At 51.1% G+C, this 23,983-nt stretch overlaps 1 protein-coding gene across 1 annotated transcript in view; it reads right to left on the minus strand.

Annotated features, from left to right (window-relative positions):
- CDH5 (cadherin 5) overlaps positions 1 to 23,983 on the minus strand; it is a 31,240-nt gene that overhangs the window by 3,095 nt on the left and 4,162 nt on the right. Inside the window, exons 2-11 of the mRNA XM_016213140.2 lie at positions 15,410 to 15,629; positions 10,343 to 10,631; positions 9,120 to 9,236; positions 8,089 to 8,253; positions 7,168 to 7,355; positions 5,572 to 5,822; positions 4,721 to 4,863; positions 2,812 to 2,936; positions 2,363 to 2,471; positions 34 to 279 (exon numbers count right to left, since the gene is read on the minus strand). Of these exons, the coding sequence (XP_016068626.2) occupies positions 34 to 279; positions 2,363 to 2,471; positions 2,812 to 2,936; positions 4,721 to 4,863; positions 5,572 to 5,822; positions 7,168 to 7,355; positions 8,089 to 8,253; positions 9,120 to 9,236; positions 10,343 to 10,631; positions 15,410 to 15,610 (1,834 nt within the window). The 5' untranslated portion in view covers positions 15,611 to 15,629. The remainder of the gene's footprint in view (positions 1 to 33; positions 280 to 2,362; positions 2,472 to 2,811; positions 2,937 to 4,720; positions 4,864 to 5,571; positions 5,823 to 7,167; positions 7,356 to 8,088; positions 8,254 to 9,119; positions 9,237 to 10,342; positions 10,632 to 15,409; positions 15,630 to 23,983) is intronic.

Raw genomic sequence — 23,983 nt, forward strand, 5'->3', positions numbered from 1 at the left:
CAGTGTCCCCTCCCCTTCCTCCTGGACACTGACCTGTGATGGTGAGAATGCAGAGGAAGATGGCTACCAGCGCCTGGATGCTGACGCCCACCTGGGGGGCTGCCTCCTCGCAGAAGGTGAACTCGCCACGCTCGTTGCACTTGCACACTGTCACGGCCAGCGTGTTCGTGCTTGTGAGGCTCGGCCTCCCGTTGTCCGAGATGAGCACAGGCAGGAGGTGGACCTTGGCACGCTCCCGGTCAAACTGTCCGTACTTGACTCTGATGTTGGCCGTGTTATCTGGAAGCACCAGGGCCTCAGAGTCAGGTTGTGCTGCCTGGAGCGCCCGTCCCCTTGCCCACACTGACAGTGAGGCCTGCCTCCTCCAGAGAGTCCTCCCTGATTGTGCCTGCCCATGTGCCGCCCGGGGTGCCTCTGTGTTCTTTGTACCCCCTGCCTTATGTTTCAGCCATTTGAACACCTGTCTGTTCTTCCAGAGAGGGAATATTTTGGGCAGCTCCGTTGACTTCTAAGAATGACTTGTCCAGAATGTAAAACCTCTGCTTTCTTCTCTGGGCAACTGATATGCCTGACCCCTTCCTTCCTAACTTCACTCTAATAACAGGGGACTCTCTTTCAGATCAGTTAATGAATGTGTTATTTTAAGCCTTGACAAGTAATAAGGGGGGAAATAAAGTTTTAAAAAGTCTTTTAGATCGGGCTAATTTCTGAGATTTTCTGTTATCCCTGCAAATTGATTAGAAAGTAAAAACAATGCTTATGTTTGCAGGGGCACTGAGGGAATGATTACACATGGAATTGAGAATATCTGGGGCAGGCTGGAATTGGGACTGTGCTGTGTCCCTCCGACCTCCAATCAATAGTTTCATGTACAGGAAAACTCCCCAGGGAGCTTTTAAACCTGCTGACTTTCAGACCTGCCTCCCTCCCAGCTGCCTCCTTTCCTTTCCCCCACCCCCCTTCCACATTTCTGATTCAGTGGCTTTAAGCAGAGGCCAGATAGCCTGCCTTTTGTAGACTTCCTGTGGGTCATGATACTGATGGTCAGGGGAGGGTCCGGGGACTCCCTGTTCCAGGGTTTGGAGGGGATATTTGACCGGCTGTGTAGGGTTGGCCCACTCAGAAAGCCAGCCAAAAGCAAAGGAGGCCTTCTTTTAGATTTCAAATAAGAGCCAGTTACATTTCATTATTAAGTAGCCTTGTCTATTATAGTTGAGAGTAAACAGTATGGCTGTGGACACCATGGGAGAAATGAGAGATCTCTCACTACACTCATTTAATTCTATAGCAGGACATTCACACTCTAAGTGAATCCAAGACCAACAGGCTTGCCTCCTGGCCGCACATGGGGTGTCTTTGGGGTGGCACTTAGGCTTTCTACCCCATTGTAGACCTCCTCTGAGATGGGATTGAGGCTGACCTTAGGGACGGGGTGATGGGCATTTGTGCCACATTATTTAATACTAAAGACAGCTGAATGTTGTTGACTGTCAACATGTCATGGCCACCTTCCTTCCCCATCCCACAAAAGGCTGTGGCTGGTCCCCTGGGTCTGCCCCCACTCTCAGAGACCCCACTTCCAGACCTTCTTCATCCTGACTTTGCAATGGCTCTTTCTATACAGGGGTCCTCATCAACCACAGTTTTGCCAATCAGGAATGGGCAGGGATTCCACCCTGTGCTGGGTAAAGGATTGCTCTGTATAGATTAAAGGGGAATTTTTTTTTTCTTTTCTGTTTTTCTGAGGAAGCAGTTGAAGCGATGGAAACCTGTCTACTGTTGGCTGGAATTCAATCAACTCAGCACAACCACTCTCCTGAGCGCTACTCGTCGGAAGCTCCGATTGGCTACTACGGACATCACAGGACTCCCTGGGCTGTGACTGGTGGACCAGATCCTCTCCCAGGCCCCCGGGGGTGAGTAGTTATTATACTTGAATTAAGACCGAGTTTTCTATATCCTTGGCATTTCAAATTTCACATTTCCGGTTTTGGCTCTTTGAAAGTGACCTCAAAGTTCCACGTCATAGAGTAGTCAGTGATGGTGCTGAGCTCAGAGATTCTGCCGGAAGGAACCCCTTGGCTAGTTTGTGAATGGAGCTGACTGCACCCCGTATCTATTCCGTAGGCCTAGCGTCTTATGGGGAACGGCAGGCCATGTGGGCCTGGCAGTTTGGCCGGGGCCTCTCTGACCAATAAGGTGTGTGGCAGGAGTTGTACAAAATATGCTGTCGCAGGAAAACCCCAGTGAGGGCTTGTCCCCGGTCTGTTGGCTTGGGCCTTGACCCTGGAGCTTCAAGACTCAAATAACCCCACCCCTGACCCTCCTAAGAGCCAAGCTAACTCCTTGCATGTGTACGCACCATGGTTATCCACGAGGGTGAAGTTGCTATCCTCGGTGCTCAGGGAGAATTTGAACTTCACGTTCCTTGGTGTTATGTCTTTGTCAGTCGCCGAGATTTGCACCACCAGCTGGAGTGTGGAAGATGAGGGATGGTCAGTGATGGTGTTGGGGTTGTCTGGGGTTCAGTGATGGAGATTTTGGGTTTAGACCATGGCTGCCTCTCACCTGCAACACTCACCTAAATGACCTCCACAAAGATACTCTTTGTAGCAGCCCCCTCCCCACCAATCTATTCTCCACCTATTTTCTGTGAGCCTCAGTTTCTCCGCCTATGAGGTAGGAATAACGTCCCCTTTCCTCAAGGCTGTTGTGCAGGTTACATTAAGCAACTGACTGTGGATGGGAGGTGCTGCTCTGAAGCCTGTCCCGGGGGGCGCCGCCTTGCCCTCCCCCCTGAGCCAGACTCACCATGCCCTGTTCAGCATTCTCACACACTTTGGGCTCGTAGGGCTCAGCAAACTCTGGGGCATTGTCGTTCTGATCCAAAATTTCGATGTAGACCTTTACAATGGATTCTTTGCCTGTGGGGTTCCCTGCAGGGGGAGAGGACTTGTCACCGCAGTGGGCTCAGCTGATGTGGGGATGGGGACTCCTGGAGGGGTGCCCTTTTTACAGGAAGAGGGGGCTGTGGACCTCTAGAAGAGAGGCCAGCGGTGGTATTCTGGATGAAATGAGTGGAACAGGTAGGGGGTCAAGCTTCATGCACAAGGATGCTTACTAAAGAATTGCTTGTAAGGACAAAAAGGTAACCTAAGTGAATTTAAAAAGGTTTTAATTAAATTGAATTAAGTAATCACCAAACTCACCTAATGATTTAATCAAGTAATTAGATGAATTTAAACAAGTATACTTTATTGAATTAAATTAATTAACTACAAAATGACTTAAAAGGTAAACAAGGTAAGTGAGACTGGGTTAGTAAATTATACCAAGAGACACATCAATTGGTTGCCTTCTGCATGTGCCCCGATCGAGCCTGCAACCGAGGTACTTGGCTGGGATCTAACCCGAGACAACTTCAGTCCGTGGGCAGACACTCTAAGCATTCAGCCAAACCCTCTAGGGCTAAGTTATACCACTTCAAAAGAATGGGATATGTGGCCACTTATAATGCCCATGTAAATTACATTTAAAAAATGTAATTTAAAAAAAGATGTTTTACGATCATGAGAAAATGGTTCTGGAATAAGTTTTAAGTGAAAATGGAGGATATGATTTTATGCAAATATTATAAACTTCAGTAAAAATATGTATAGAAAAAGGCCCACATGTATAGAAAGTACACTAAAGTGCTAACAGTAGTTGGCTCTGTGTGGTAGGATTATGTGTGTGTGGGGGGGGAATAATTTTCTTCTCCTATTCTGTACTTTCCATATTTAAAAATAAACAACAAATAACTTCTAAAATTTAAATTACTTTTTAAATTTAAATTGCTTTTAAATTACTTTAAAAGTAATAAGTTACTTTTAAAATTTTAAAAAAATTATGACTATTATTAGATGGGGAAGAAAGGGGCAAAGACCGATCTGAAATACACAGGAGTCCTTCAGAGTTGGCCTGGCTGTCCTGTTGGGGGCTGTGGGAGTCTGGGAGCACCCGGCAGGAGGCAGTGGCCTTCCAGAGTAGTACTAGGGGGGCCTTGGCCAAGTCACATCCTCTCCCCCTCTCTGGGTGGTGCTCTCCTGGGTAAGCGGGGAATGTTAACCCTTCTTCTGCAGGGCAGATGTGATTTTCTCATATAGGCAAAGGGTGCCAAACTCCCAACACTTGTTTTCCCCTTTGGCACATATTATGCTGATTTCTGGTGAACCTAACAATTTTGGAGTTAGGAGCTGCTGCAGATTTTCAATTCAACCCACTAACTGAAGCATAAAGAGCCCCCAAAGCAGCCTCTTCCAAAATTCACAATAATAAGAATCGTGTGGCACTTGTTCAATGAATATCCCTTGGCCCCATTTCTGGCTCACTGGAGTTGAACCTCCAGGGAGGGGTCTAAGAGGTGCCCTAGGTGATTCTTGTTACAGGCCATTGGCAGCCGTTTTATTAACAGTGCTTCTTAAACTGCGCTCTGCATAAGATTCTGATTCAGTCTGAGGCCGGGGCCTGGCACGCGGCCCTTCTAACAAAGCCTCGGGGCATAGGGAGGCTGTTGGTCCATCCACACTCGGGGATGAAGGCTCTGTAGCATCTCAGCCAAGTGGTGCTTCAGTGGGAGCTTAGAACACCTCTAGAGACCCACAGTGACAGATTATGCCAATTTTGAATAAATGAGGGAACCCAGAGAAGCCCAGGTACCCTGGCAGCTGGGACTGCTCACCTCTGGAATCCAGTTCTTTGGCCTCCACAGTCAGGTTGTACCAGGGGTAGACTTCTCTGTCCAGTTCCTTCTCATTGTAAATACTCCCCTGCTTGGTTACTTGGAAGAACTGGCCCTTGTCGCTGGTCCTGCGGATGAAGTATCTGCCAGGGAGACAGAGATTCAAATTTTGTGAAGTAGAAATCTGAACAGTTTTTTCAGAGATCAAAAACAAAGGTATCGAAGAGATGACAAGAAAGAGGGAAAATGTAATTATAACATATATATCTACTGAAGAAAATTCCAGAGCAAATGAAGACAAGCAAGCAACAAATCAGCCATTAATGCCTCTTGCTGTTTGTGTGGTCATGGAGAAAGGCGAGATAGGACCACACCAAACATGAGCTTGGTGGACAGGAGATACTTGGGAGTGGGGGTTACTGATGTTTCTTTCTCCATCTTTGGGTTGTTTCTGTGTGAAATGAACACTTTTTCCTCCTGTGGTTTTGGGAAGGCAAATTTAACAAAACCTGTTTAGTGGAGAGGACTTACATACGTTACCTAGTTGGTTGCCTCTTGGCCATCAGAACCTCCCTAGATGGGGCCTGTGGGAGCCAGGGTCCAAAGAACAGACCTAGGTTGAGAGCTCTTATGGCCAGGGCCATGCTAGGTGGGTGCTCAGGCGGGACAAGGTCCCAGGTGGCCACGTGGGCCAGTGGAAGAGCTTGGGCTGCTAGTCCTGCATGTGCCATTTCCCGCACGCGTGCTGGGAGAAGCGGGTTTCTCCTTTGAGTCTGCATCTCAGTCCAGCAGGCAGAAGGACCTCAAGGCCAGGGTTGTGATGATCATCACCTTCCTCACACCCTCCTTACCCAATGCTCCTCCGAGCGGCATCCGGGTCCATGGCCAGCACCGAGCCGATCAGAGTTTTCCTCATGTTCTCCTGCAGCTGGAAGTGGTAGAAGGGCTTCTGGAAGACAGGGGGCTCGTCCACATCTGTGACATTGATGGTGACCCGGGCCTTGTTTCTGGGGGAGATGCTGCTTGAGTAGCGGAGGTTGATGGTGGGGTCCGTGGCCTCGATGGTGAAGCTGTATTGCTGGATGTGTTCATAGTCCAGGGGCTGTGGGATGGAAAAGTATGGGGAGCCCCTGGTCAGAGCCAAGCATGTGGCATGCATCTTCACAGTGATCCTGTGAGGTACTTCTGGGATGATGCCCATTTTACAGATAAGGGGCCTGAGGCCTGAAGAAGTGATATTTCCAAGGTCATCAAGAGAGTGGCTGGGCCTGGCTATCTGCAGCTGCACCCCTCCCCCCCCCCCAATCACTTTTCAGCGGCTTCATTGCTACACCTTCAGGCCTGGCTCTGTGCCTGGCCCTGTTCCAAGTGTTGGGACACACAGGGATCAGCCCCAGTCCTGCTCTCAAGGGGATCAAAGATTAGTGGTTCTAGCCACAGCTCCTTCAGGATGAGTCTTTTCTTATGTTTTTGCTCAAGAATCTTCTCCTGCCCTTGCCTGCTTAGTACTTTCCTATGCACCACTTCAGAAGCTAATTCAAAGGTAATCAGATGTTCTCTCAGCACCCATCCTTGCCCCTCCTGACACAGGAAATTGTCCCTGTCTTTTCATGCTTCCCTGCTCACTGAGAGCTTTGGTAGCATGGAGGCTGACTGACTCCCTTGGGTGTCTCCAGTCCCCAGTGCAGGGCTGGGCCAGAGACAGACTCAGGAGAGGTTTGCTGGGGGTCTAGCTCGGGCAGAGGGGTTCCGGAGTGTCCCATCTGAGGTGGGTCACCCCTGGCTCACACTCCTAGTCTGCATGGACATTCTGGAGGCACTTTGTGCCCTGGCAGTATTGCCTCTTCCAGATTCAGTTGGCCTAACCGCTGTCTGTCAGCAGGCACTGCCAGTGGCCACCGACATCCCCACGGTGCTTATTGTTTCCGTACGTGCCCACGACTCTCTGCTGCAAGCAGCTTTAGCTCTCCTGGTGCTCTAGTGGCCAGGGCCCAGGGCAGGCTGGAAAGTGCCAGGGAGTGAATGTCCCTAGGAGCAGCCCTTGGTCCACACCACAGCTTCCCCACCCTCAGCTGCTACAACTCTGAGGCAGCCCTTTCCCAGATGTCCCCAGTGGGACTGGGACCCCACTGCCCACAGTGGAAACCTGGTCACTAAGGAGTCCCACACCATCTTCTTTCTTTCCACGTGTCACTGTTCCTGGGGCTTCCTGGGAACACCTCCCAAATACACTATTTGTACCAGGTCCCTACCTCACCCCAGCCTAAGGCACCAATCCTTCTGGCTCCCCTGTCCCAGTCTCTGTGAGCATAAGGCTAGCCCAAGCTGACCCAAATGTGCACCTCTGATGGCCTCTGACCTGGTAGCCGCCCCTGAGTGAGTTGTGTGGATGCTGGGAGCCCCCAACCCCACCCCACATCTGTCCCCGTTGCTCCAGGCCCGCAAACCTTCATGGGCTTGATGATGCCCTCATTGTGGGTGGGGTCCGTCTCGATGGCGAAGGTGTCCCTGTACTCTCCCTGCACGATGCTATACTTGGTCTTCCGGTTCTGGGGTTCGTCTGGGTCCTCAACAAACAGAGAGCCCAGGGGGCTCCCCACACGGATGTCTTCAGGCACCGTAAATACGTACTTGGCTGACGCAAATAGGGCACCCCAAAGGGCACTGGGTTAATGAGATAGACAAGGCGATTGTCCCTCCTACGACCCTAACATATTCTGATTTAGGAAATGGGCATGGAAAAATAATAATAAATAATAATGCCACAGGAATTTTGAGTCCCAAGGCAAACTGGTTCTGCTCTGTTTGTCCATCCATCCATCCATCCATCCATCCATCCATCCATCCATCCATCCATCCATCCATCCATCCATCTAGTTATTGAGCACCTCCTGTGTGCCAGGCACTTTGCTAGGGGTTATACATTGACAAGAGAGACAGGGAGACAAGTCCTGCCTTCAGGGAGCTTATGCCATACACAATGAGACCACTTCAGGAAAACTGGCCTGTCCTTGGGGTGGCTGAACCTCTGAATTATGCTTCAGCTTTGGAGGGTTCAAGTGAGGAGCCATCTGACTTCCTCCCCAGCCCCACCCGGGGCATGTGAAAAGCTCTTGTCAGACATTTTTGGGGAGAATCAGTCTGTGGGTGGGGTCAGTGTCCTGAGGCAGGGAGCAGTAAGACAGCCTTGGGAATGTGTTCAGGGATGGGGCGCAGGACCTCTCCCTTCACCAAAATGACTTCCCTGGGTCTTAGGCTCACCCTGGGGTGGGAGGAGAGGTAGAGGGACTTTGCCGAGAGCCCCCAGGTCACAGAGTCTGGAGCATTCCACCCCCTGCCCTCCACAGGGTCCCAGGGGAGGGGCTCACTCTGGGTGAAGATGGGGAAATTGTCGTTGATGTCCTGCAGAGTGATCAGCACAGTGGTCGTGCCTGATTCCCCCTGGAGGCCCTGGGCATCACGTGCTTCCACCACGATCTCGTACCTGGCCTGCGCCTCTCGGTCCAAGTTGTTGACTTTTGTGGAAATGAGTCCTGCAAAAAGTATCCCAGCAGGAGCTGTGTTACCTGGGGAGCTTGTAGAAAATGCTGGTGTCCAGGCCCTCTCCAGCGAGCACCTGACTATAAAGTGCCCCAAGTCATTCCAATGTGCAGCCAGGGCTGAGGGGCACTGGTCAACCACCCCCGGCCTCCACGCCCTGCACTTCAAGGCCAAGGCTGCCCAGTACGGTCCAATATTCGCCTTAGCTGCCTGGAGCACTGTGCTGAGAAAGTGCAGGAGGCCACCTCTAGGCTCAGCATGGAGAGACAGCTGTGACGACCAGTAATGCCCGCCTTGTGCCTCACAGGGTGTGGTGGTGTCTGTGCTGTGTATTTGCCATCCCTCCAGGCCTGTCTTACTTCCAAGACTCAGTCTTTACAGTTATTAAAATCACACTGAGTGGATAATTACAATGGGCTGTGTGCTCTCTCTATATTTTCTAATTCAGTCTTCACAGCTACCGAGCGGGATGAACGTAAGCATTCCCATTTTGGATGAGGGAACTCAGGCTTGCAGAGGTTAGTTGATTTACCTGAGGTCTGTAGAGAGGGTTAGTAGGAGAGCTGGGCTTGGAAGCCAGGTCAGTCTGAACCTGCACCCAGGGCTGCTAACCAGCTTTCACTCCTGCCTCCCGTGTCACTGCTTGGTCCCCTGGACTGCAGTCCACACCTTGGGCACCTGTCTATTTCCTTCTGCCTTCACCAGCCACCTTGTCTTAATGTTCGATACTGACCACCTCTGTAGCACAGTGTTGCTCAGTGGTCGGTGACACCTGTCAGACTGGACTTCCCTGGGCCCCTGCCCCTGTAATATCCGTCCCACCCCACCTCTAAGCCACGGGAGGGTTAGTCACACAGACCAGAGTTTGAGATGCCAAAATATTCATCTCCTTTCAGGATTCGGTACATGACAGTGGCATGGTCTGCAACAGTGGGGTCATCTGCGTCCACTGCTGTCACTTTGATGACTGAGGTCCCTGTGGAGAGAGAATCCAGGGGTTGTAGCCTTGTGACTGCCAGTCCCTACCCCATCCCCAGGTGAGGGCAGATGGGGCTCAGGGTGTCCCCTGACCCTCCTTCCCCCAGGTCCTGAGGGAAAATGGCTGCTTTGTTTATTGAAGAGCCTGCATGGGGACAAAGTGCTGGCAGGGGTTGAGGCCCAGCCTGGTCAGCCTTGAAGGGTGCAGAGAACGGTTGGCTTTCATTTATGGGGGAAATGAGGGAGGGGTGCATGGTTGGGGTCATGAGGAGAAACCTAGGAGAGAGGGGCTGATTCTTTCCTCCCCCGGAAGGGTGGCAACAAGGGAATGGGAAGGTACCCCCCAAAGGGGTGGGTGTCACAACTCTTTTTCCCTTGAACACCAGGATCCCCATACTTAGCAGGAAGGTCTGGTTGCAGGGCCTTGGCCAGGGCCCTGGACTGAGGGGTGGGGAAGGGAACCCTTTTCTATCACCTCCTGGAAGCTTGGGGTAGAATTGAGGAATGGATAGTAACCTCTGGAGGTCCGTAGTCCAGGCTGGTGACACACCTTGGGGTGAAGGCTCTAGTCCTTCCCCCTCTACTCCTGCATGGATCCCAGAGAGGACTCTTCTTGCCTTGGTGGCAGAGTTGGCATTATTCATGTGCAGAAGCTATGCTCTTGTGTCAGTCCTGAGAGTCAGAGCAGTAGGTGGGGCTTGCTCTAAAGAGTAATCAGATGTGTGTGTCTCTGATGGTGAAGGCTCAGCCCATAGTTAGGGCCAAGGCTCAGTCTATGATCAGGATCAGGGCTCAGTCTATGACTCAGGGTTCAGTCTATAATCAGGATCAGGGCTCAGTCTATGACTAGGGTCAGGGTTCAGTCTATGATCAGGATCAGGGCTCAGTCTATGATCAGGATCAGGGCTCAGTCTATGACTAGGCCCAGGGTTCAGTCCAGGATGAGGATCGGGGCTCAGTCTATGACTAGGGTCATTACAATCACTGCTCTGAACTCATTGACTCCTGGCCTCAGGAGGTGAAGCTGCTGATGGAGAGGTGCCTTCAGGCTGGGGATAAGGGAGGGAGAGGAGAGAGGGACAGAGGGACAGACTGAGCACATACCCACAGCCGACATCTCAGACACAGATGCGTTGAAAAACTGGTGAGTGAACACAGGCCAGTTGTCATTCACATCGTGAACTTTGATGGTGAAGCTGGAAGGTGACTCCAGGTCCCTCTTGGTGTCCTTGTCCACTATGAGGGCAGTGAGGTGGTACTCGGAGACCTTCTCCCTGTCTAGTCTCTCAAAGGCATACACGTCTCCTGTGTTCTCATCGACCCTGAAGACCTTGTCGGCAGCATCTCCCCTGAGCAGGTACTTGGCGTTCTTGCGGTTCGCGCTTGATTTGATCTGGGAGAGAAGAGGTGCTCTGAGCCGCAGTGGGCAGTGGTGGCTGTGTGTGTGTGTGTGTGCACGTGCGAGCGTGCAAGCACACGTGTACATGTATGTACGCACATGCACATTTGTGCATGTGAGCGTGTGGTGCTGGCCAGGGATCCTAAATGTGACACTGCAATTTTTAAAAATTAAAGTGTAGTTGACGTGCAATATTAGTTTCAGGGGTACGACACAGTGATTAGACATTGATATTCCGTATGATGTGATTGCGACAATAAGGCTAGAAACCATCTGTCACCGTACAAAGTTATTAGGATAATACTGACTGTGTTCCTTATGCTGTACATTACACCCTCATGACTTAATTATTGATTTATAACGAGGTTTATATCTCTATTCCCCTCCACCCTTTCATTCATTCCCCCCGCTGCCCTCCCCTCTGGCAATCATCAGTTCTCTGTATCAATTAGTATCTATGAGGATTTTTTCTGGTGTGTTCGATCTGGTTTTTTTCTTCTTCTAGATTCCACATGCAAGTGAAATAACATGGTGTTTGTCTTCTCTGACTTACTTCACGTAGCATACTAGCCTCTAGGTCCATCCATGTTGTTCCAAATGGCAAGATTTGGTTCTTTTTTATTGCTGAGTAATACTCCATTCTCTCTCTATACCACATCTTTATCCACTCATCTGCTGATGGACACCTACATTGCTTCTATATTATGGCTATTGTAAATAACGCTGCATGAACATAGGGGTGCATATGTATTTTCGAATTAGTGTTTTTGTTTTCTTTGGATAAATATCCAGAAATTGCAGGATCATGTGGTAGCTCTATTTTTAAATTTTTGAGGAACCTCCATGCTCTTTTCCATAGTGGCTGCACCAGTTTATATTCCCACCAACAACAGTGCATGAGGGCTCCCTTTTCTCCGCATCTTCACCAACACTTGTTATTTGTTCCCTTTTTGATAATAGCCATGCTGACAGGTGTGAGGTGATATTTCATTGTGGTTTTAATTTGCATTTTCCTGATGGTTAGTGATGTTGAGCATCTTTTCCTATGTCTGTTGGCCAAGAAAGAGTGGGTCTTGAGACGGAAAAGGGAGCGTCAAGAAGGGTGTGGTCAGTTCCCATGAGGTCTGGGCATGTCCCTAGGGTTTAGCAGTCATTGGACTTCTTGGTGGGAGCAGCAGCAAGGGGGTGGTGGGGTAAGAAGCCAGATAAGAGAGTGTAGGAAAGTCTGCAAGGCGAGGAAGAGGAGACGGAGTGAGGACACTGGCCTTGGGTGGGAGGGAGGGCGAGAGGCAGGGCTGCAGCTGGAGGGGGCAGAGCTTCCTGGAGCGGGGCTGCCGTGTGCAGGGACAGGCAGGTGGGACCCCATGGGAGGTCCTAAGGCCCAGAGGCCGAGTCATCTGATGGACAGTGAGGCTCTGCAGCCTGTGGCCTGAAGGGACAGTCTGGGGCGCTGTGTGAGTTGCTCAGGGTTAGGGTAAGATGGTAGCTCCACACTTGGTTCTGAGTGGGCGTGTTGGGATCCACGAGGTTAAGAACAGTGAGGGGGAACGAGTCAGTTTTGATCTCGTCTATTAGAATTCTGAGGAAGAATTCACTTGAATATAAATTTGTTTTCCTTTCTCCCAACTTTTCTTAAGTAGACTTTATTTTTTAGCATAGTATTAGATTTCTAGAAAAGTTGAGAAGATAGTACAGAAAGTCCTCATGCTTCCTGCTCCCTATTTCCTTCATTGTTAACACCTTGCATTGGTCTGGTACCTTTGTTATGCTTAATGGACTAATCTTGATACATTATTATTGCCCTAAGTCCATCGTTTATGCAGATTTTTTTAGTTTTTACTTAATGCCCTTTTTCTGTTCTTGGATCCCATCAGGGCCACCACATTACATCTGGTCACCACGTTTCTTTAAGCTCTTCTGGGCTGTGACAGGTGCTCAGACTTTCAGTGTTTTTGATGACCGTGACTGCTTGGAGGTCTCCTGGTGTAGGATGCCCTCTGTTGGAATCTGTCTGACATTTTTCCCAAAATTAGACTGAGGTTATGGATTTTGGGGAGCTCTTATCTTTAAAAATGATCACTATAGCCCTGGCCAGTGTGACTCAGTTGGTAGGGCATTGTCCCATGCACCGACAGGCCACAGGTTTCATTCCCGGTCGGGGCACATGGCCGGCTTGCCTGCTCAGTCCCCAGTAAGGGGAGCGCTGGACGCAGCTGATCGGTGTTTCTCTCTCTCCCTCCCCCTCTCCCTTCTCCTCTCTCGCTCTAAAATCAATAGAAACATATTTTATTTTTAATTTTTATTTTTTAAAGATATATCTTTATTGATTTCAGAGAGAGGGAAGGAGAGGGAGAGAGAGATAGAAACATCAATGATAAGAGAGTCATTGATCGAGCCTGCAACTCATGTGCCCTGACCAGGAATCGAACCCTGATCACCTGGATCCCAGGTCAACGCTCAACCGCTGAGCCACGCCCGGCTGGGCAATAGAAACATATTTTAAAGAGAGCTTGTACATAACGTCTTAATGCCCAAAGCCATGCTGACCCATATTTGTGGATCCCGGAGTTGGCCCGGGGCTCACTCCCATTGTCCAGCCAGCTTTGTAAACAGTGGCTCTGTGCTCTGGCCTTGATAAACAGGGACTTCCTTCCCTCAGATGACATCTTTGGGAGCCAGGGGGTGATCCTTGGAGCCCTGTCCTTATCATTCCCATGCACCCTTGTTTCTATCTGGGCTGGGGGCAGCATGTGGCTCCTCTGTCCCCCAGCCCAATTCCAGGTACCCAGTAAACACTGATGGCCGATGACGGCAGGCCTGACTCTCTTCCTGCTGCTGAAGACCCTAGGATGATCCCTTCGGGGGCTGTCGTGTCAGGCTGTATGTGACACAGGTGTCCCCTGCTCTCTGCTGATTCTCTCTGACTCACCCTGCAGATTTCCTTGGGACTGGCCACTCTCTTCAGTGCTGATTCATGGCACAATTATCCCATTACAACGGACGTGGGCAGGTTGATGGAATTTTCCCCTATGACAGTGTTCATATTCCTGTCGGGCTCCAGGAACCCTATGCTTTCCTGGGCCCATGTCCTCCTAGGGCTCTGTCCTGGGCAAGCGTCTTTCCCCCTTGAGTAGCCAACCTGAGGGATTTAAACTTCCCAGTCACTGTTGGGAGTCAGAGGAGCCCATGGGCACAGTCAGCTGGCTGTTGGCGGGGCTGAGTGGGTTCTGCCAGCTGCTGTGGCATATCTGATGTGAGGCCAGGCTGGACCCCCCTCCACCAAGGGTCCTCTCCAGTCTGTTTCTCTGTAACCACAGGGCTCCTCCATCACTGCTGTCTGCGGGGTTCTTTGTCTAATGTCTGCTATCCTTCTAGACTAGGTTGGGCAAACTGTTTCTGTAAAAGCCAGATAGTAAATATTTTCAACTTTGTAGGTCACATGGTCTTTGTCACAGCTACTCAAATATGCCATCGTAGCATGAAAGCAACCACGGCAATGTGTAAATCGTGGATGTGTCTGTCCCAATAAATCTGTGTTTACAAACTTAGGTGGTGGGCCAGTTCTGCCAGCCCCTATTTTAGACCACAAACTGCACCAGGATGGGGACCATGTTATCTTTGCCCACTGTGGTCTCTCCAGAGCCTTGCCCCATGTGTGGCACCATACATCTTCTTGTCAGCGCCTTGATCTCTTATTTCTGTAGCCAACCATGTTTAGATTCCAAGAAACGGACATGGTGAGATTTTACGCACTTGAAAGAAATATTTTTTCCTCGCTGAAAACTCTCAAAATACCCAGTGCATCTACCTGTCACTGTGTGTGAAATTCTACCACTAGAGCTATTCTTTTGAATTAGAATGGTTGGTCTTCACATCAATAACGATGTGACACACAGTAAGACAGTTCAGTCTTCACTCTGAGCCCTAGGAAGGTGACTGGGGATGAACACAATTTAAAGAGGAAGGAAGTGGGGGTAGCAGCCCTAGAGGGCAGGCTGGTGTCAGGTACCTTGTGGGTATTCTAGAAGCTGGAGGGTTGTGTAGGGTGACAGAAAACTAGGGAGGGGTCGCCTGAGAGAAAGTGTTTTTTGAGGAAGTTCAAAGGCCTAGACCAGGGTTGGCAAACTATGGCCTGGACCATTAACTTTACCACCAGCACAGTTTGGTAGAAGGCTGCTCAGGTTTTCCAGACCTCTCAGATGGGAAAACTTTATGGGAGGCTTGGCTGCTTCTGCCCTAAGCCCTGAACTGGTCTTCCCAGCCTTTGAATGGGGTGGCCCTTCCACCAATGATATTTGGTCCACAGACCAAGGTCTGGGAGAGAATAAACCATAGTGTTCACCATCATATCTACCACAGCCACATCACTAACAACATCACCACTCCCATCATCAATGTCATGGTCACCACCACCGACTTTCCCTTTCTGTCAACACCACCGCATCACTGCCACCGTCACCTCCACGATCACCATCACCACTACCACCCACTCCCCCTCCTCATCACCATTATCACCATTACCAGGATCACTACCACCATGACCACCTTCCTCTGTACCATCACCGTCACCACCACCACTGTCGTCACCACCATTATGGCCGCATCGTCTTCCCTTCATTATCACCCGCCACCACGACATCTACCGGCCCATCACCTCTACCACCAGCACCGTTGCCCTCACAACTGTCACCCCCGCCCCGACAACTACCACCATCTTTACCACCACCACCAGCGGCATGGTGGGCTTCTGCCGCTGTGGGCCTGAGCCTTACCTTGCCCACGTGATGGGGCAGCGAGTTGTTTTTCTCTTCGTCAATGTGCATCTCGTTCCAAATCCAGTGCCTCTTCTGGCGCCGGTGGGTGGACAGCATGCTGGGCGTGTCCAGCTGGGCAGGGTTATCGCCTGTGGCAGCTGCCATCAGCAGGCCCAGACAGGTGCCCACCGTGGCCAGCAGTATCAGGGGCAGATGCATCTTCCCAGGATGCACAGATCTGGGGAAAGAGAGGAGGCACCATCAGGGCGTATCGGTTACTATCTCAGTGAGTGAACAGAGCTCCCCTGTCTGTTCACTCCTCATCTTTCACCCTCTGCCGACTCTGTTCCTGCCCCAGAGAGCTCCAAGCCTGGGAGGGGAAGGCAGACCCTTCCTATTTCAGTGTCACACATGCTAGTGTGGAAGCAAGCACAGGCGACAGGCAGGCCCGGAGGAGGGTTTTCTGGAGGAGATGATGATGCTGATGGTTGCTCCCAAAGCCCTGTGCAGTGAGCACCCAGATAGCCTCACTTTACACCCGAGAAAACCAACATACAAAGAAGTTGAGTTCACATTGGAGCAAGCGGTGGGGCCAACAGTGGAACCCAGCAAACATTATCCAGCACTTAGCATTTGCCTGACGCTGTACCAAGCACCTTGTATTATCTCATTTAACCTTCCCAATAACCCCTGAGGTGGGTTTCATGGTGACCCTCATTTATGGATGAGCTGGGAAACAGAGAGGTTTAGTAACATTGCTGAGACCATTCAGACTGTAAGCAGCAGTCAGGATTAAACCAAGTCTGTCTGACCTGAAAGTTCATGCTTTTTCCTACTGCTCTCTTTTTTATTTATTTTTCAATTAACAGTTGACATACAATGTTATATTAGTTTCAGGTATACAACCCAGTGATTAGACATCTATATAACTTATGAAGCGGTCACCCTGATAAAACTAGCACCCATCTGACACCACACAGATGGTTATTATAATATTATCAGCTATATTCCCTGTGTGCTGCTTTATATCCCCAAGACTACTCTGTAACTACCAATTTATACTTCTTAATCCCTTCCCTTTTTTTACCCATCCTCCAGCAACCCCCATCTCATCTGTCAACTGTCAAAATATTCTCTGTATCTATCAGTCTGTTTCTGTTCTGCCTGCTTGTTTATTTTGTTTTTTAGATTCCCCACATAAGTGAAATCATATAGCATTTGTCCTTCCCTGTCTGACTCGTTTCACTGGGCACAGTACCCTCTGGGCCCATCCATGTTGTTGCCGATGGCAAGGTTTCATTCTTTTTTACAGCTGAGCCATATTTCATTGCATATAGGCACCACTTCTTTATCCACTCATCTATCGATGGACACCTAGGTTGCTTCCATAGCTTGGCTATTGTAAATAATGCTGCAATGAACATGGGCGTGCATATGTCTTTTGGATTTTGGGTTTCTTTGAATAAATACCCAGAAGTGGAATTGCTGGGTCCTTCTTTGTCTCTTGTTATAGCCTTTGTTTTAAAGTCTGTTTTATCTGGTATAAGTATTGCTACCCTAGGGGAGGGGAATTGGGAGGCTGCATGAAAAAAGGTGAAGGGGTTAAGCAAAAAAAAAAAAAGTATATATATATATATATATATATATATATATATATATATATATATATATATATATATATGACATAGACATGGACCACAGTATGATGACAGCCAGAGGGGAAGGGGGGGTTGGAAATAGGCAAAGAGAGGATAGATGGGGACAGAAAGAGACCTGACTATGGGTGGTGAGCACACGGTACAGTAAGCAGAGATGTTTTATTGAGTTGTACACTTGAAATCTGTATGGTTTTATTAACCAATGTCACCCCAATAAATTCAATTAAAAAAAGAGGAGTAGCTGGGACTCCCACAGGCCTCTGTCTCACTCAGACACAATCCCCTCTGGTTTTCACAGCCAGAAGTTATGGGGACTTCTCTTCCTGGCACTGGGACCCCTTGCTCCTCCGGGGGTACCTCTGTAGCCGAGACATCCCTCTTGATTTTTAGCCACCACATGTGGGTGTGGGCCCAGCCCTTCTGCCTCTCCGCCTCCTACCAGTCTGATGCGGCTTCTTCTTTACATCCTTTGTTAAAGGACTTCTCTTCTCTAGGTTTCAGGTGGTTCTGAATGGTGGTGGCTCTGTAGTTTAGTAGCAATTTTGATGCGGTTGTGGGAGGCTGCGTGCACTGCGTTTACCTACTTCATTATCTTGACGGAAACCTACCGCTCCCGCTTGTCCCAGCAGCTGCTGTAATATTTGATTTTAAGGTTCCTCTAAATCAACACGTCCCCTGGCCAGCCCAAGAGCCCCTGTGGCAGCACTGCTTTGATCTGTCTTCGAAGGCTCTTAGGAAACACAAATGTCTTAACCCAGTGGGTCAGGCCTCACCCCAGAACTCACCGTGGGTGATTAGTTTAGGAGCAGTCACATGAGCAAGGGTGAGGCGGGTGGGGGGTTGAGAGTCTGGGCTCACAAAACCGGCTTCATTATTTTCAGGGCCCAGTACAAAATTTAAGTAACTTTTAAACTATGTTCAAAAGTTATTAAGAATTTCAGGACTAAGACAGAAGAACGTGAAACTAAGCTCGGGGGCCTTTTAAGGGCAGGGCCCCCACCTTTGCCCAGTGCGTGCCCTTGAAGGTAGCCCTCAGATCAGCCTAGACTGGGATCTGGGGGTCACCCATTGGTGGGGACCCAGAATCCAGGAAGAGGGATTTCCCTACTACCCCGTGGTGAGTGGAGGCTCTGACTTTGGTCATCACTGTGCCCTCTCAGCCCTGACTCCCTCAGCCATCCCCTGCTGGGTCCCTGTGTCACTCACCTGCAGCCTCTGGGATGGTTCAGGGGAAGAAGGCGGGTGGGTGGTAGTGGGACCAGGGCTCCTGCCTGGAGAGTCGAGGACTCTCCGGGTTCTGGATAGGAGGCCTCCTCCACAGCTGTCCCCTGTCCCGGCCTAGGGGAGAGGCTGGACTCTGCACATCCCAGGAGATCTTCAAACTCTAGTAACATTTCCTCTGAGACACTGGCGCCAGGCTGGCCTCCGCGAGGGCTGAGGTTATCTGCTCTGGGCCAGCCTGGCCTCTTGGACTGCTGACCTTAGCATTCAAAGCCCCCACCCAATGCTACTGGCCTATGAGGAAGTGTCCTGCTAGGGCTGGGGTAGGGCAGAGCAGGCCCCAGAGTACAAGTGCCATGTGCCCAGGGGGAGGCCCTCCTGGCTCTGCATCTCACATTTCTAAGTCACAAATCAGGTGGTTGACTTGGGAGAGATCTGGTGCCCTTTGATGTAGGATTTAGAAAGGGCAGCCCTTCCAGGCAACAGGTAGGCAGTGAACAGAGGTGTGGGAAAGTTGGGAGCCTTGACCAGGAAGCTGGTCCTGACTCAGGGGAAGCAGCAGGCATGACCCCTGTCCCAGCCTCTCTGGACCCAGGTTTAATGGGTCATTTCCTTCTTTGCTTAGAAAGAAACTACAAGTCTTGGTCCTTTCTTCCCCCCTCAAGTGAGAAAATGACTTGAAAAAGAAAGTAAAACAAACAAAATTGAAACTGAGAAACTGGGGGAGTTTTCAGGCCTCTGAGCAGGACAGGGTGCAAGCCTTGATGGGTATTGAGCACCTATTGTATGCTGGGCCCCATGGGGTACAGCAGTGAGCAAGACAGATCCCACCCTTGGAGAGTAAACACTGTAGTGGGAACACCAGGAAAATAGCTAAGTGAGGCTGAGAGGTGCGCAGGGGGTTATAATGAAGGATGCAACAGAGGGGGCAGTTGGCTGAGCCGAGAGGCCAGGGAAGGGTTCTCAGATAGATGACACTTAAGCCAACATCTGAGTGTCAGCCCCAGGAATGCAGGGGAAGGAAGGACATTTTAGGCAGAAGGAGCAGCAAGTGCAAAGGCCCTGAGGTAGAAAAGTGGTTAGTGTGTTTGAAGAACCAAAAGAAGGTCCCTGGGTCAGATTGACATGAACAATGGGGGAGAGTGGGGTGCGGGAGGAGGTGGCCAGGTCGATGAGGCAGGCCAAATGATGGCCCCCCACCAAAGATGTCCACACCCTCATCCCTGGAACCTATACCTCACGAAAGGGCTTTCAGCGGACACGATTAAGTTAAGGATCTTGAGATAGAGAGATTACCCTGAATTGCGTGGGTAGGCCAGCGAAGGTAGGGGGAAAGAGTCAGGTAAAGGAGATGTGACCACAGAAACAGAGGTTGGAATGCCGTGGGACCTCTAGCAGTGTGGGCGCCTCTAGACACGGGAAAGGGCAAGGGATGGATTCTCTCCTGCAGCTGCCGGAAGCAACGCAGCCCTGACTTTAGCCCACCGAGACCCCTTCAGACTTCTGCTCTCCAGGGCTCTAAGTCAACAAGTAAGTAAATATGTGTTGTTCCAAGCCACCGTGTTTGGGGCGGTGTGTTATAGCAGCTTTAGAAAACTAATGCAGTTGGGTTGTGTAGTTGGCCATGGGGAGGGGACTGGCTGGGCGAGGGGAGATCAGGGGGAGGCAGTCACTGTCAACCAGGTGACAGTAGATGATTCCCACTCCAGGTTTAGGAGGGTATGGCCGCTGGATACGGTTTTGAGGTAGAGTTAGCAGGGCTCACTGTTGAAGGGGTTGTAGGGGGTGAGGGATGGAAAGGAATCAAGGACACTCCCAGTTTTTGGCCCCAGCAGCTAGGGGGATGGCAGGGCCTTCACTGAGATTCGGGAGACTGGGGTGGTGGCACATGTGGAGAGGAGGAAACCAAAACTGTCTGTGTGACCTGTGTCAGGTTGGGGTTGCCTAGGAAATGTCTGTGCGGCCATGGCCAGCGACTGCTGGAGATCAGCCTGGGAATGGGGGGGGGGGGGGGGGGGGGGGGGGAAGGAAGCAGGGCCGGGGCAGCAGGCAGAGGGTTGGGTGTGTGAGTGGCAGTTAACCTGTGAGGCTGACACAGTTAGGAGAGGAGGTAGCTGGAGAAGGGAAGTGCCCATGACAGGTGCCCCTGCGTTTCCCTCTTCCTCTGTCTGGTGAACTTGTCCTTCAGAGTTAAGCCCAAATGTCCTCCTTTTGGGGCCGTTCTTGGTCCTTGCCTCAGAGCCCTGCGCATCCCTGGGTCTTGCCCGTGGCAGCACTGCTTGGGGCTGTCACAGGTTGACGTCCAGGCCCCACAGAGTGGCTCAGATCTCGCTTCCTCTCCTTCCTGCAGAAGATCTCTCCATCTGGCCCCACTACATCCTTCCTGCTCCCCAAGGCCCACCTGCACGTCACACGTGGATCTTGCCTCCTTGGGCTCACACAGTGCAGGGTGACGGTTGTGACCATAGGCTCCGCGGTCCACAGAACCTCAGCTGCTCGGCCTTTTCACCACATGCCTGCACGCAAGACACGTCACCTGTGTCTTTGGCCCTGGGCAGTAACAGCTCTCACTGTTGCTGGTCTCCGTGTGCCTCAGTATCCTCCTTGTTCCCTTAGCCAACTGCCCAGCTCTATAAGTAGAGTCTCTTAATTTGATCCCTTCACAGAGTCTCTTAATTTGACCCCTGGGGACAATACTGTTCCTGCCAGGACCCTATCTGACGCAGTGAAGGGGAGCAGAGCTTTCTCTTTGCTGGGGCCTGTGTGGATGGGCTCGTGGTCCCAGGGCTGACAGCAGCCATCAGCCAAACAAACAAATAACCACACAGGACTTAAATAAAGCAGAGGCCACTAGTCACAGGCCACGGCCATGGCCATGGCCATGGCCACATGGCTCACAGGGGACATGAACCCCTCAGTGGGCTTTGGCTGGCTTCACGTACAAAGTATTCTCTGAATGTACGGAAAAGTCCCTTAGATTCCACCTATGTCCAGTGAAGGCCTGAATGTGAGCCCTGGAGAGAACTCCCTTGGCATACAGGACTGGCACTGTCCCCGCAGAGTTGCCCCACATCACCAGTGTGTCACTTGCTGGGGTGGGCAGGGGATGGTCTGTGTGCTTAGCTCTCTTGTTAGTGAGCAGCTAGTGAGGAGGCAGGACCTTGGAGGTGGGGGCCTTCTCCATCCCCCACGCTGGACCCTTGAGTGCCATCCCACAACAGCCCTTCCTTGCCTGGGCGGTGGAGGGGGGCTGACATTCCTGAGCACCTCCTTAGTGGCATGGGGTCAAACCATGATGTAGTCGTAAGTAATCCCATTTTGCAGGTGAGGCTCAGAGAGGTGGAGTGAGTCCTCCTGGGTCACACAGCAGCAAGAGGCAGAGCCAGGATTTGAATTTAGGCTGCCTTTCACCCCACATAGTGCTTTTTCCATGACCTCCTTCTCCCACGGTGACAGTCATACAGTAATAATAATAAACTGTTCTCCTCGCTGGGCTCTCATTCAGTTTTCACACTATCCCCAGGAGGTAGGAATTATCAGCCCCATTTTACAGAGGAAGAAACTGAGGCTGAGGGCAAATAACTCAGAAACAGCAGATCTGGAGCCCTCACCCAGATCTTTTTCTAAATCCCGGGCTCCTACACCTAATCTCAGTTGGATCTGAGGAACTTTTCCATCTGAAAAGCCATGTTTATTTGGGTCTTTTGCCTTTTAAGTTAGAAATTTGGCCATCAGAAAGGCTGCCCAGGGGAAGAGTTTTACCAAGGATTGTTCCTCCTTCTCCTGCTGAGAGAGAGGAAGTCAGGTGGCAGGATTGTCTGTACCCACAGCTGGAGGCAGAATTTTCAGGGCCGCACCTCTGGAGGTGCCAGCAGGACCACAGCTGAGGTCGGATTTATTTCAACCCTTTATCTCGCCACAAATAGGAGGCACGTCTCTTGGTTGCTCTCAAAGTTTTCAGAGAGAACAGGCTGCGGTCGAGTGGATCTGGTTATGACAGATATGCAGAGGGGCAGAAGATGCTGGAAGTGATTTCCATGCTCAGAAATTCCTAGCAGAGCAGCCCTGGGAACTTACCCAACAACTGCCTTGAGGGGAAAGAGGATGTGCCGGGCAGCAGAGGCCAGGTGCTTGCCCGAGTCCCTGTCACCTAGGATGTGGGACAATGCCTACCCCTGGAGCCCTGTTAGAGACTTTTGGGGCAGCTCCAAGTGGACTTGTGAATGAGAGCAGGCCCTCTGTGTCCTTGGTCAGTCTGGGAAGGTCTGGAGGGCCCAAAAGGAGAGAACGAAGTGTGGCCCAAGGCCCCTGGTGAGTGGGCATGGAGCCCAGGGGAGGGCCAGAGGAGCCTGGATGGCAGGTTGGGGCTCTGGTGAACCCCTGGGTCTGGGTCTATATCCACAGTGAGTGGGACCACTGAGGTTAAAACCTAGATGCCTGGGCTGGGCCTGAGGACTAAGGGGTGGCTCTCAAGGCCGAGCCAAGTGGGGGTCCTGTGCCTCTGTCCGCTTCTCTCCAGTTATCTGTCTGGGTGAGCCTCTAAGAGGAGTTCCAGCCAGTAGGATGTTAACACCCACCAGACTTGGTCACATCCTCCTGGCCTTTGCACTTCACCATTCTCTCTCCTCTGCCTGGATTTAGGTCACATATTACCACGTCTCTGAAGCCCTCTCTAGGGCCTTGGGGTTACACAGCCACTCAACAAACATTTATCGAGCACCAACTATGTGGCAGGCACTGAACTACACATGGGGAGCAAACACAGGCTGCCTTCCAGTGGGGGAGAGGGATGCTACCATTTGATAAAAAATGTAGTTTCAAGTTGTGATGCGTGCTTTGATGGAGGGGTGCAGGGAGCTGTGAGGGGGCTCCCTGCACCCCTCTTTGTGGCTCCCATGTGTTGCTGGGGTTTGGCCTTGAAGGGGCCATGAAATCTACTTAGCTCTGTGCTCTTTAAAAGGAGGGACTAGGCCCTGGCCAGTGTTGCTTAGTGGTTAGAGCGTAGGCCCGCGCACTGAAGGGTTACAGGTTGGATCCCTGTTCAAGGGCACATACCTGGGTTGGGGTTCGTGTGGGAGGCAACGAATCGATGTGTGTCTCTCACATCGGTGTTTCTCTGTTTCTTCCTTTCTCTCTCTCCCTCCCTTCCACTGTCTTTAAAAATCAATGGAAAAATATCCTCGGGTAAGATTAACAAAAAAACAAAATGAAAACAAAATAAAAGGGGTCACAGGGCACAAAGGGAGGGGAGGGAGGGGCTGGAGCTGCTCCATTTGTAGCTAAATCAACCCTAGGAAGCCTGGATCCAGCTGGGGTCCACTCAGAGGGGCAGCCTGGCAGATACCCCTGGCTTGGCCCTGCCCCTGACCATTGGGCAGACCCCTGCTCCTTGACCTGACCAGGGCCCTGCTCAAGCCTGAGGTTCCAGGGGCTCAGTCTGGGCTTTGGACGGTTATTGAGTAGGCCAAGGGCCCTTGAGGGTGGCGTGGAGGGAGCCTTTAGGTTGGGGATACACATATGACATCCTCGGGCCTCATGGATACACCACACCCTCAAATACCACACAAGTACACATCCCTGTCTCCAGGAATCTGCCCACACCAACTCCTGAAGAGCCTCTGCTCTGGGTCTCACCCCTCTGTTCCCACCCAGCACACCCAGTGTCAGCTGGGACAAGACCTGGCAGCTGAGCCCAGCCCCAGGCAAAGCCCCA

Source organism: Miniopterus natalensis, chromosome 18, assembly GCF_054644295.1.
Source record: "Miniopterus natalensis isolate mMinNat1 chromosome 18, mMinNat1.hap1, whole genome shotgun sequence".
In the NCBI taxonomy this organism is placed as follows: Eukaryota; Metazoa; Chordata; class Mammalia; order Chiroptera; family Miniopteridae; genus Miniopterus; species Miniopterus natalensis.